This window comes from Xiphophorus maculatus, chromosome 5 (assembly GCF_002775205.1).
Source record: "Xiphophorus maculatus strain JP 163 A chromosome 5, X_maculatus-5.0-male, whole genome shotgun sequence".
NCBI lineage: Eukaryota > Metazoa > Chordata > Actinopteri > Cyprinodontiformes > Poeciliidae > Xiphophorus > Xiphophorus maculatus.
Genome location: NC_036447.1, coordinates 30,552,200 through 30,565,308, shown reverse-complemented (window position 1 = coordinate 30,565,308; position 13,109 = coordinate 30,552,200). Strand labels below are relative to the sequence as shown.

Genomic DNA, 13,109 nt, shown 5'->3' with positions numbered 1-13,109 from the left:
GAAGAAATCATAGACAGATAATCAAATGTTTAACGTTATAAGGCCTTTTGGATCATTTGAATGAATGTGTTATGTTTACTCATGATCGTTATCATGTAAAATTTGGGAATTTTAATCCCTAAATTTATTCACAGAGTGAAACATCTGTAACAAGTGAACATGTACTTGTGAGCATGTTTAATTTATTGATTCATAAATTTGTTGAAAACTCAGTCAGTTCTGTATCTGGGAAATTTCTATGTAAATTGTTTTGTTCTAAAGTGGTTTTTACACTTATATACACCTCATATATGTTGGCATTTCTAAAACTTATGTGGAGAAATAGAGAACATTTAAAATGAAGCCTGGCCTAGCATGGGCTGACAGGAGTGAGGCTACAAATTTTGCGCCATCACTCCTGTCAGCCTGTGCTAGGCCACGGACACAGATGACAAGGGTGGACAGACCAGGCATCAAACCGGCGCTTCACTGATTGCAGGGCGAACTCCTACCACTGACGCATCATTAATAAGTAATAATAAAAAGTATCAATATAAATAAATAGAATAAAAATAATAACGGGAGTTTAGTAATCTAATGACATGACAAAAGAAGCTCTTTTGTTGCCAACCTCTGAGGTTTTCCATCCATCACTATCTGATCCCAGCCTTCCATCAGCGACAGACTCCTTGGTTCTTGCACCTCTTGTCGCCTGACCATCTAATACGCTGACCTTTGGGCTTCTTTTGCCTTCAACATTGGCGCTAAGGGTTCTTCAGCCATTGCCATCAGCCTCCAGTCCTATAACAAGCCTCTCCTTGGCTCTTTTATCGATCTGAAACGGCCTCCAACCCTCCAGAGCCCTTAGCCACTGTCTTCAGTCCTCTGTCCACTGCCTCCTGCATCTTCCAAACACCTTCACTATAAACCTTTAGTCTCTAAGCCTCTTTGCTGCAGACCTCCTGAACTGGTCTCCACTGGGCACTGTTTTTGTTTTTCATGTCTGGCCCTCCTTCCAAGGTCTATCCACCAGCCAGGTCTGTTTTTGTTGTTGTTGTTGTTTTACACTATGTCTTATGCCATGGCTGAGGGATCCCACTGTCGTTTATGTTTTTTTCTGTGCTTGTATTTCTCACGTTCTTCTTCCTTAGTGATCAACCTTAGTTTCTGTTTTTACTTTTGATGAGATTCTTCCGTTGCCTCTTTGTTGCTGGTTCCTGTTGTTCCCTGCTCATAAACTGTCCTGTTCTGCTCGTCATCTTTTTTGTAAGCTTACATTTATTTTTAATAAAATGTAAGTTTACTAAACTTACATTTAATAACAGGTAAATTTAATAAACTTCAACTGAGTCTGCTTCTGGGTCAAACTACAACCATCGCTAATTAGAACATAAAACAACTATAAACATTATAACAGTATACTGTGGAGATCAGTAAAACAGTATGAAATAACCAACATTTGGCATTTACAGCAAGAAAAAAAAAATCAACTGTGTGTCTTATGGACACAGTCCAATCTGGTCTTTCAAACTTACAACTAACTTACTTCTTAAATTGCTTGAGGAAAATGCCCACATTCATTCCTCTTTTGGAGTCAAGGATGCTGACCTAAAACCAGAAAACAAAAATGAATATGATTTAAATATAGCAGAAAAAATCATGCCTGCGTTTTAAGTGTCACACAACACCACAGCACAATCCATTTCCACTGGGTCACAATATTTGATTCTCTAGTCAATCTCTTCAGATTGACTGGAGTCCTGGGTCCCTACTAGAGGCGAACCAATAAATCGCTCAGCCGATAAATCGGACCGATTTTTTACAATTTTAGGAAATCAGTGATCAGCTAATGCTTCTATGAGTATCTTCTTCTTTTTTTTAAACAATTACTTCTAAATGTGAGATATTTTTACCCACTGAATAAATGTACTTGTGTTAAAAGTTGGATTTGTATTAATATTTCATTGTGAGTTTATTGTGTTGTAACAACACTGAGCCGTTTTTGTCTGCACTCACCTCATTCTTGCTGCTGTCCTTAAAGGAGCGGGACCTCGATATACGAGTTGAGGTTCCAGTTGTCGCCGTCGTGCTGCGTAGAGCCGAGGCCGCGTCTTCCTGCTGCCCGAACAGCTCCTCAACAGAGCGAACGTCAATCTGGTACTGCTGCTGCCGCACCGCCAGCGTCCAAATGTTCGGCTTCTCGCGCACCTTCTCCTCCGGGATGGGCTTCCAGAAGAAGCTGCGCACACGGCGCTTTTTCCTTGGGTTGTGGTTGGCGGGCGTCGTCACCAGGGGCGGGGGAGGTGGAGGAGGGAGTGGAGGAGGTGGGGGAGCTTCATGCTGGGCCTCATTTAGGGGGTCAGTCTGTCCAGACATAGAGGACGGGTCGGAGGTAGTAATGGAGGAGGAGGTGCAGCTGCTCCCCTCGCTGCTGCAGCTCTCTGGCTCATTGGTTGGAGATGAACAACTCATAACCAGAACAAGAGTCAACACTCAGCAAGATCTATGCTGAGGAAGTCGGTTTAAATAATCTGATGATGTTTACTTCTGCATCTGTTTGCTCTGCAGTCTAGCCGCTGCTGATGAATGAAGGTGGGAGTCCCTTCATCTAGTCACACAGAAGAGAGAACACAAATCCAGTTGGTCCATCTTCATCCCGCTGGTGGTCCTCCGTCACACTGAGCGGAGCAGTCCGAGAGAGACTCCCAGGAGAGGGGAGGGCAGAGGGCAGCAACGGCCATGGAGCTGCAGGAGCAACAAAGACACAAAGAGATTACCCAAAGGAAGTCATGCAAGCCATGAAACACAGTCTGAAATGTTGAAGAAATAAACGGGGGAGAGGGGTGCTTGAAATTCAGGGAATACCCAAGAAAAAGTCAATGGAAACAATGGAAACAATAACTCTTCTCAACTCTGAGCTCCTGCAGTGGTTACAACCAGAAGAGTAAATTCACTGACTCCACCCCCAGCACCACAAGTTCAGACCGAAGCGAAGCGACTGAAGTGAACTTTAAGAACAATTTAATTTCCACATCTGTTTACAACGCTTGGTAAGTATATTTTTCTGAGATGGTTTATTCTAATATTATTTTGAGTTGAGACCAACCTGTGTGATAATAATTAGCCACATTGCTCCATGATGGCATGTAAATCTGGTTTAGCATGCCAAAACTGTAACGTCCAAAACTATAGCATTGAACAAAAGCAAGCAGATCAACATTTAGTCAAACTTTTTACCTAACTTAAATAGAGCTAAAACAATTTTCAGATTGTGAAATGCTGACATGCAATTATGACACTTAATTAGTGTTAAAGTACCAACTCTCCAAAAAGAGTTAAATTTACACTCTCTGGTCATGTAGCACTACAAATAGTTTTTACTCAAGTAAAAGTAAAAATGAGCCATCAAAGAAATTACTCAAGTAAGAGTAAAACAGCATTTGGTAAAAAGTCTACTCAAGTACTGAGTAATTGATTGATCAATCATTTAATATTTAAAATGACATCATCTGACAAACCAAAATATAAAGTTAGGCGGAAAATTTTGTACTTTAAGGGCCAAAATGACAATAATTGATCAAAGTAACCAAAATAACAAAACCAGACAAAAGCAAATGTTTCCAAATAATTCCTTTCAGCATAAAACTTATGAAACTAAAACAAAAACTACAGGTGTGTGTCTTTGCCTGCTGGATTTTTGGTTAAAACATGTTTGTTTTTTGCTGTTTCCAGAGTTTACTGGTAATTTTCCCTCCGGTTTCCAATGCTGTCCACCTGATACCCAGAGCTAGTTACTAATTAATAAAGCATACATCAGTAACCTGCTCGTGTTGCCGGCATCAGTCTGCTGTTCAAAGAGCCGGACCACGACATCACTCATGCTTCATTTATGAGACTGAGAGAACATCTGACCTCATGCAGAGTCACTCCCTCCCTCCCCCAGAAAGACAGCCACAACACCTCACTTGTCGCGTTTCCATTACAAATGTGCACAAATCTTTGTATTTTACTACTTCCTTACTATGTTTAAGACAGTGGTGCCCAAAGTGGGTCCTTGAGGGCCGGCATCCTATATGTTTCACTTCTCTCCCTGGTTTAACGAACCCGGATCAAATGATGTCTCATCAGAAGGTCCAAGAAGAACATTCACATGCTGGAAAGGTTGTTACTACCACCAGGGAGAGAACTAAAACATGCAGGATGCCGGCCCTCGAGGGCCGACTTTGGGCACCACTGGTCAAAAAAATACAATTTCAGAATTGCGGTATTTGTATTAAATAAGACATAACAATAAAATCACAGAAGAATAAATTTGTTCCTGCAATAAGAGACGGATTTAAACAGTTACATGAAATGTATTCATATATATGAATATATATATGATAGGACTTGCTTAAGGCGTTGAACAATGAAAACTGTCTGCTCTTCCTTTTTCTAGAGTGGAAGCTAAAAAGTCTTTAGAGGAATATATCTCCTTTCTTCTAAACTTATGTAATGCAGTTCACAACCCTTGTGTATATAACATGTGATGCACCAAATAAGTTGAGGTTATGTAATGAATTCCAGAGTCCAATACAAAAAGAGAAACATATGTAAAAAAAAAAATAAAAGGTTGTAGAAATAATGATAAAGACCAGTTTAAGATTGTAATAAATTATGGCTGCTTGGAGAGCAAAGTACGTAGAAATTAAGTCTGACGTAAAACTTTTACGTCAGACTTAATCTGATGACAGCTGAAGTGAAGTTAATAAATATAGTATTGTTTCCAGCAGAGCTCAGTGGGAACTGTAGAGGCTTTTCTGCGTCCGTCACCATCTGCTGTCGTCTCTGTTTGTTTTATGACAGTCTTCTCCCTTTTAGCTGAAAATTAATTTAACCGGAAGAAGCACCACCACCACCAAGTCCAAAGCAAGCATACTTCCACTCAACCTCCCAGATATGCAAATAACTAAGGTCGAGTCACCAGCACCAGCCTTAATAAACCCTTGTTGCTGATTTCCACTCTAATTTCCTGAGGGGGTCGGCAGGTCTCTGCAGATCACAGGTCTTTAACTCACCACAAGGGGGCAAAGACCCACGTTCACAGGGGATTTGGTTGCTGTCACTTCATCATCGTTATCATGGCAACACTCATTAGTAGAAAGCATATTGCGTAAAGCTCAGCAAGACGTTGTTGCTGTTGAGGAAGCTTGGATCTGACCACCTTGATCCAAACGTTTCCAGGGCTGCAGTGTCAGTTAGTTGTTCGGAGAAGTAATAGTTACAAACATCTGACTGCTGTAATTTAAAAAGTCCAATTTGAAATCCTTCTTGGAATTTGGTATCAACCTCTTCAAGTACCGTTTCTATACCTGAAGATGATGAAACTAAGATATAGTTAGCAACAGCTCCACAGCGGTAGGACCAAGCAAGACTCGTTATACAAGTTCTACATGATGATAAAGGGATCGGAGGGGATATTCTAACCCTACAACTGATATGAAAACTGTCCGCACCACCTACAGCCAGTCGCAATAAAAAACTTTCTGTTTATAAGCTGATCCACAAAGCTTTTAAAATAACTGTAATTCAGAAAAATTACAACTATAAGTTCAAACGTAACCATAACCTTCTGTCATCTGCTCATGTTGGCTACCCAGATCCATAACACCAAGGGTGCACCGATTGCAGTTTTCTGACTAATTGCCAATTACCAATCTTTATAAAGCCAAACCTGCTGATTTTGGCCAATACTAAATTGTTTGTATAAAATGTCGCTAAATATAGCAAGAAAGTGAGTTGGCAACATTGGGGTGACTATTATTAACTGCAAATGTGACCTGGAGAGCCGGTGTATCAGCCAAACCTCTCATAGCAGAGTGGAAGAGGACAGTGGCTGACTTTTAGGCCTTTGCTGAGGTAGGTAAGATCGGGGGAAAAGATCAGCTTCACATGTATCGGCTGATCACTGATATCAAGATTCATCTGTGAATCCCTTCATAAAGTTGGAGTGAAAACTTCTCGTGTTAATATCATGTGGCTTATCTTCCTGATTTCATGTCGCTCACGACAGAGCGAACACACAATAGAATGAGTAACCCTGTTGTTGAAACAGCACACACACATACACACAACACCAGCTCAAACACACACTAGCCAGGTTACTATTGCCCAGATACCAAAGACAAAAGAGCTGCCACAGAACACACAGGGAACACAAACAGCAGTGGTGAGCTGAGCAGTGGAACCAGAGCACGTGACTGTAGGATGAGCCAAAATGTATGCAGCTTTATTCTTCATGACAACAAGTGTGTTTTCCTCCTTCAACATTAAACATCTTCTCACTGTTTGTGTTAAATATACAAAATGAACCAAGACATCAAATATATCTTTACCCACAGGATGTTTATCATGTTTTTTTTTTTGGTAAGCCATCCAGAAAGCCGTCTGAGTGGAAAAAAACAAGCACAAGGGGACCTTTTATGCCGGAAATCCTGGATTTCTCTAATACTTCCAAAGACCTGAGCTGTTTCACTGTTGTGTCTGCATTTTCTGGGTAAACTAAGGCAGGCTCCGATCAAGTGAATTATTCATTTCCCCATGAACAACCTCTTTCTCTCTTCCTACCCAACTGTCCTGAACGGAGTCCCTTAGCACCCAAAGGCAAATTACATGAGCAAGCCATGGTCACATCAAACACTGAACTAATCAAAAGGGATCAAACTCAATGATATGCATAACTGCCTAATGGATATGTAGATTTTGCTAAACAAAAGTAGTGTTTACATCTTCTTGGAAGAGTAACCATGGCTCTTTTTGTCATGTTGCAACCAAAAGCTTTAATGTATCAATGCGTTTCATTTGGATTTGAAGTGATAGACCCCAGCCTCAAGTTCTCTCCTCTCTTTAAAAGCTTTGTTTTTGTGTGAGATTCTCCTGTATTTTCCCCCCATTCTTCTTTCTTTGAACTCTGACCACCTTCTCTGCACCTATTGAGGAAAAGCACTGCAAAACTGTAATGCTGCCACCAGCATGCTGGGATGGTGCATTCTGGGTAATGTGCAGTGTTAGTTTTCCAAGAAGTGCGACCCAGCAACTTATCCCCTTTTCTCTGGTGACAGGTCAGCAGTGCCATCATCTTTCTATTTTCAAATGAGACACACTGATCACACAGGTAAACTTAGCTAGTTATGTAACTCCTGAAAGCAATTATGTGAGATGGATTTTACTTAGGGGTGCTAAACTGAAAGGGGCCAACAACAACTTCACTCTGCTCTGTTTACATTTATATTTACATTTGTATTTAAAATTTTCAGATACTAAGTTTGGTCAGTGAAACATCTGAAACTCAGGGCTTCTGTCTCACTGCTTGTACAAAAACAAACAGTTTTGATTGACACAATAGGTTACTCAGGAAGGATTAACGTGGTCCACACAAAACATGCCCTGTGCCCCGCCCGGTCTCAAATCTGCAAAATCTCCCTTAAGGAGATTGTTTAAAAAGGTCACTATTTGTCTAGGAAATAAGGCATGAATGGCTAATAAGGCCAAGGTACAGCATGGTACCTCAAACCATGTGCAGCTCAGACTACAGTACAGCTAAGCACAAGTTTATCTGTTAAAGAAAAGTGCCACGTACCACAATGCCCCTTATACCCTGTCCTACTTTATTCTTTTTTCTCTTTGAAATATTCCAAAACTCAATAAAACAAAACAAATATGAAGAAAGTATAGATTTTTAATGTTCACAATGAGAACCAGCAAAAGTGGTACTGTTCATTGAGTAATCAACCAGCGACATTTAGCTGTCTCTGGTTACCAAACACAAAGATATTGTGTTTTGTAAGAACCGATGCAAGAGCTGCATCGGTCTGTCGTGGTGAGGAGGGAGCTGAGCTGAAAGGCCAGGCTCTTGATTTAAAGTTTGGTTCCGTGTTCCCATCCTGATCTATTGTTGAGTTCTCTGGGTGTTGAGTGAAAAAACAAGATGCAAGTGGCCAAGATGGGTTTTCTCTGCAGATTAGAGCCACTGCTTCTCCACATTAAGAGGACCCAGTTACGGTGGCTCTGGCATCTGATCAGGATGGATCCTGGATGCTTCCTACTTAGGTGCTCCAGGATAGGGTTTGGGAAGAGACACAGAGGAAGACCCAGGACATGCTGGAGGGACTAGGTTTTCTGATTGGCCCGGGAACGCCTTGGAATTACTGCAGAGGACCTGGAACAAGTGGCTGGAGAGAGAGAAGGACGGGCCTCTGCTAAGACTGCTGCCTCTGTGACCCAACTAGACCAGGCTAAAGTGGATGGATGGATGGATGGATGGATGGATGGATGGATGGATGGATGGATGGATGGATGGATGGATGGATGGATGGATGGAAATTTAGTGTTTCCTCAGTTTTATTCATGTTTTTTTTCTTTATGCTGTTTCTATCAGTGAATCTCTCCGCTGTGTGATCAGAAAAGATGATGTGGTAAAAAAATATTCTATTTCTATCATTCTACAGCTTACATCAGCTCTAAAGCTCGGCCCCTGAGTTAGAAATGATTATGATTGCAATATGAGCCCATAGCTGCACATTCATCTAAATTGTATGGTTACTGTGCTAACTTTAATCTTGCTCCCAGTGAATCCATAACACCAGTAGAGTAAGACATGCAATATAAAGAGACTACAGCAGCAGTCCTCAGGGTGTCATAAAGTACCACCTCCCCCCTCTCCAAGCTTAGTACAAATCTGTTAATAACGGCCTGCGTCTGAAATGAGTTTTTCACATTCTGAAGATTAAAGCTGCCAGTTTGCAGCTCCATCAATTACTGTGTGAGCAATCTTCACACAGATTCAGCTCAGGCTTCTGTGACTAACCACCACACCTGCAGCCTGTCAGCTGACTTGCAACTTAACGTGGCATTGCATCCCATCGTCACATAACAAACCCTAAAAGCGGCGCAAATCTCCAGCAAACAAGGAATCCAAGCTAATCCTCCTAATAACTGACCCAGCCAGTAGAAGAAACACCTCCCTCATTAAAATGCTGCAAGTTAGCAGCAGGTAATTTGGTGCTATAGTCTATATGTGAACAGGACCAGCTATCAGGAAGTGTCTGCTTCTGCCAACTCTTTAAACTTTTGAAAAAAGACATGCAGAAACAAAATGCGACGAGTCTTTCCTTTTCCACTCGTCTTCCTCGTGTGAAGCATAAACCCAACCTGTCAGTTTGAGTTTTATATTCCTGCCATATAAAAGGGAGAGCTGAGCTGAAAGTCTGTTTGTGTATGTCTATATTCACGCACATACAGATAAAAAGTGACAAACGGAAGTAGAGTAAAACAAAATCAATCAATCCTAAATTCACCGTTATCATTCCTGACCACTGACAGGCTGTGGATTTATTATTTAAAAGTGTATTTACTGCAATATTGCTGTGATAACTGATTGATATCCTTGATATGCACAGAAAGATAGACAGACAGACAGACAAACAGTCTTCAAAGTTTTTCTAACTTTTCATCAGGAATCCATGATTTCCTTTTCCCCTGGCATATAAATATGAGGTGGCAGATATCTGTCAACGAGACCCCGCAGAGATAGTTATACACTAGCACTGATACTGGTATCAGCTGATATTAGTCATTTTTTCACATATCAGTAGCAGCTAATAAATAAAAACTTGCCAATATCTACAACTGATGTTTATTTTCATATTGTTGCCGTTACCGTAGTTTCAGGAGGGGAGGAGAGGAAGTTGGTCATTGGTATTTGGTCATGTGGCAGTGACAGTAATGCAGCAAAGGATTGTGGGGAGTTTAACTAAAGCAAAAAAGCGGTGGTGAAGTCAACTGTGTTGTGTTTTTGTTTTTGGTTGGGAAATATACATATAATATATACAATATTGCTAAATATCAGTTATCGGCCATATCCGCAATCTTAATATCAGATATTGATATTGGCACAAATTTCCATCAATGATTGAAAGATAAAAAACAAGTAGAACTGTGACAAACAGGCTGCATAGTTCTACATGCAACTGCAAAATTGTACAAAAGAGAACTCATCAGACAGTCGGGTCCAGATTCAGGTACTTAGAGCCCAAATCAGCTTCAATTACAAGTTTACCAACTAATACATCAGTTTAGTGTCTATGAATGAAAGTTTAGTTCAGATGTGCTCTGAGGTCACTGAACATTAAAGTATTCAATCTGTCCCAAAACAGTAAATCCAGCCTGTGCTGGAAAGTCCCACCTGGCCACAGAGGCAGCGGTGCAGGTATCCTGACAGGCCATGTTCCAGAAGCACAGCACACATGGTATCACCGAACAAGCACTGAATCACCTAATGAAATATACAACAAGAACAAGTAAACCATGTAAAACAAAACCTACTGCAGACATGTAACAATGAGGCGGCCACGCAGGCCGCGGAGCTGCAGATCACAGGCACAGCTTCCAATCCTTCCAGTTTTTGATCTTTTGTTGAGCGGTGATCAGTGTCTGGCCTGCAGCAGACCGCTCCGTCTGTCCCCTCCTCTGGTTCTGGGGCCCAATTGTTGCTTCAGCAATCCGAGCCTGCTGTCAACAGCAGCTTTAGGCAAACCTGCCTCTTGGTTTCACAGCCCTGTGCTGCTGCAGAGCCAAGTCTGCCACAGCAGCTCACTGATTAATCACACAATATGAGCACAACAACAACACGAGTTCTGAAAACCAGCTTTGACAACTGGTAGTGGTGAATGAGACACAAGTTGAGGTGACAAAACCTACAAAGTGACAAATAAAGCAGCTGTTCAGGTCGCTATGGAGACAACTGCAGGGTAACGAGCACAGAAAGCAAACATGTTTATATGACGCTGGGGAATAGTGTTTATCCAAGAGTGCTTTAACACCTGAGAAGCACGAGGCTCACACTCACAGACCCTGGCTATTGTACGCTTAAAAATATTCAACTTGTAAGAATGTCTTATAGTCTTTAAAAATGGTCAAAATGATCATTCCTTCTGAAAGTCTTGGAAGAATTTTCCTTGGACTTTCGCTGCTTTTCAACTCATTTTTAGCTCACTTCCTAAACATTGGAAACAGAACTTCATAAATAAAACATAGATTGAGTTTTTAACAGAGACCTTTTGGTTCAATTTGCTCCGACTTCCTTAAGAGATCCACCAATGAATCAGATGCTCACTGAGTCGGCCTTCTATCCCCTGAAGAACATTTCCAGTACTAGTGTACAAGATCTAGAAAAACTCATCCATGCGTTTATGGTTAGTCGCATTGATTACTGGCTAAAAAGTCAATCCTCCAGCTGCAGCTGATCCAGAACGCTGCTGCTTTAGTTCTGACTAAAACCAGGAAGACAGAGCACATCACCCAGTTCTAATGTCCTTCCACTGAGAGAATAGACTTTAAAATACTGTTAGTTTATAAACCACTGAACGGCTTAGCACCACAATGCATTAAAGACCTGCTGCTGTTGTTGTATCAACCTTCCAGACCCTCTCAGGTCTTCTGGTTCTGGTTCTGCTCTGCATTCACAGAACTAGAACCAGATGAAGAGAATCAGCATTCAGCTTGTATGAACCACAAATCTGGAACAAACTTCCAGAAAACTGCAAAACAGCCGAAACACTTAGTGCCTTTAAAACAATTCTATAAACCCACTTGTGTAGAGTTGCTTTTAAATGAAACATTCATGAACATATTTGATATGTATGTGCTTGATGGTTTTGGTGATGGCATCTTACAAAACGTAATGTTTATTGCTTGTTCCATAATTGGTGACAGTTTGATGCTTGTATGATGTAAAACAGTTTTAATTGCCCTGTTGCTAAATAAACTTGACTTGATCGTCCCTGAAAGGCCCGTCTATAAGCGCTAACAAGTCACGCTAACAACACTTTTCGGCGTGGACGCTGTGGGAAGATGGTTGTAGTTTGGCAACAGAGAAAGTGAACAAAGCCATTCAGTTTGTGTTAGCCACACTTTCAAATATTGACCAATTAAAGTTGAAGCAAGAGGAATGTATAAGACATATTGTTGCTGGCAAAGATGCCATGCCTTTACTCCCTACTGGGTTGTTTACAGAGTATGCAACTCCTGGCAAGCCTCATTGAGCTGGGACGTTCCAAATGTCATGACCAAATGTTAGTGATTGAGTAAAATCAGATCCAGTCGTTTCAAACTTCCACAGAGACCACGAGAAAGATTTTTGCCTCGTGCGTATAAAAGACGTGATCTAAAACACAATTTAGTTTGGTGTTTGTCGATACTTTGATCTTTTACTTTGGAGCAATAAATCAAACAGGATCATTCATCTTTTCCTCCACTGTCTTTCTGTCTTTCCTGCTTTCCATTACCACAAACTGAAATTTGACTTTGAAGGAAAGGTTACGTTTTTAAAGGCAACAAAGAATGATCAGTTCAGCCGAGTTGCCAGCAGCTCACTGCTCCCACAAAGATAAATCAGGTCCCCTCAGCGTCCTCCTTGCTGTGACGTCAGAGAAGTGAGTTTTCTGTGTTACTCTCAGCCTCCACAGCAACCAGAGGGGGTGTCGCCATGCTCCTCTCTCACCTAACCCAGCTAACAGCCCAACTGACTTTTATTTGCTTGTTTGTTGTTTTTTTTAAACACATGGGTTCCAAACACTTGAATGTGTCGGAGCGTAAATCATTTATGCATGGATAAAAGTGTAGGGAAAAAAAAGCCAAGACGGCTGTGGTGTGAGGCATAGGACAAAAGGGAACAGGAGCAGGTTTATAAAACCAAACATGGAGAAAAGAAAGGAAGGATTTGCTAGTGGCGCCTTAGCAACAAGGCGATACCATGCCATCTAACCTACCACGTGTCAGTGTGTCGTAAAAATATTCAGGTCTCTTGAACTTTGTCAGATTTTGTCACATTGTAACCTCAAACTGGGGGAAAAGTTGTTGTTTTTTTCTCAACGACTCTGACACCCCTGAATAAAACTTGGTGCAACCAACTGCCTACATTGCTTGTACAATCTAATAAGCAAAACCTTGTAGTGGGAGCATCATGCATCATAGAGTTTTCTACATAAGGGACATGGTCAGAGTTGATGGGAAGCTGTATGAAGAACTAAATAAAGCTGATAGAGGATGAAAAAACTTAAGACAGGACGGAGGTTCACCTACAAGCAGGACAA

General features: G+C 41.2%; 1 protein-coding gene across 2 annotated transcripts in view; it reads right to left on the bottom strand.

Annotated features, from left to right (window-relative positions):
* fhdc1 (FH2 domain containing 1) overlaps window positions 1-13,109 on the bottom strand; it is a 33,889-nt gene that overhangs the window by 19,254 nt on the left and 1,526 nt on the right. Inside the window, exons 1-3 of one of the 2 annotated variants that reach the window (XM_023333065.1) lie at window positions 10,202-10,307; window positions 1,996-2,724; window positions 1,526-1,587 (exon numbers count right to left, since the gene is read on the bottom strand). In XM_023333065.1, the coding sequence (XP_023188833.1) occupies window positions 1,526-1,587; window positions 1,996-2,451 (518 nt within the window). In that variant the 5' untranslated portion in view covers window positions 2,452-2,724; window positions 10,202-10,307. Of the gene's footprint in view, window positions 1-1,525; window positions 1,588-1,995; window positions 2,725-10,201; window positions 10,308-13,109 lie in introns of those variants that run through there. The other variant, XM_023333064.1, reaches the window with a different exon arrangement.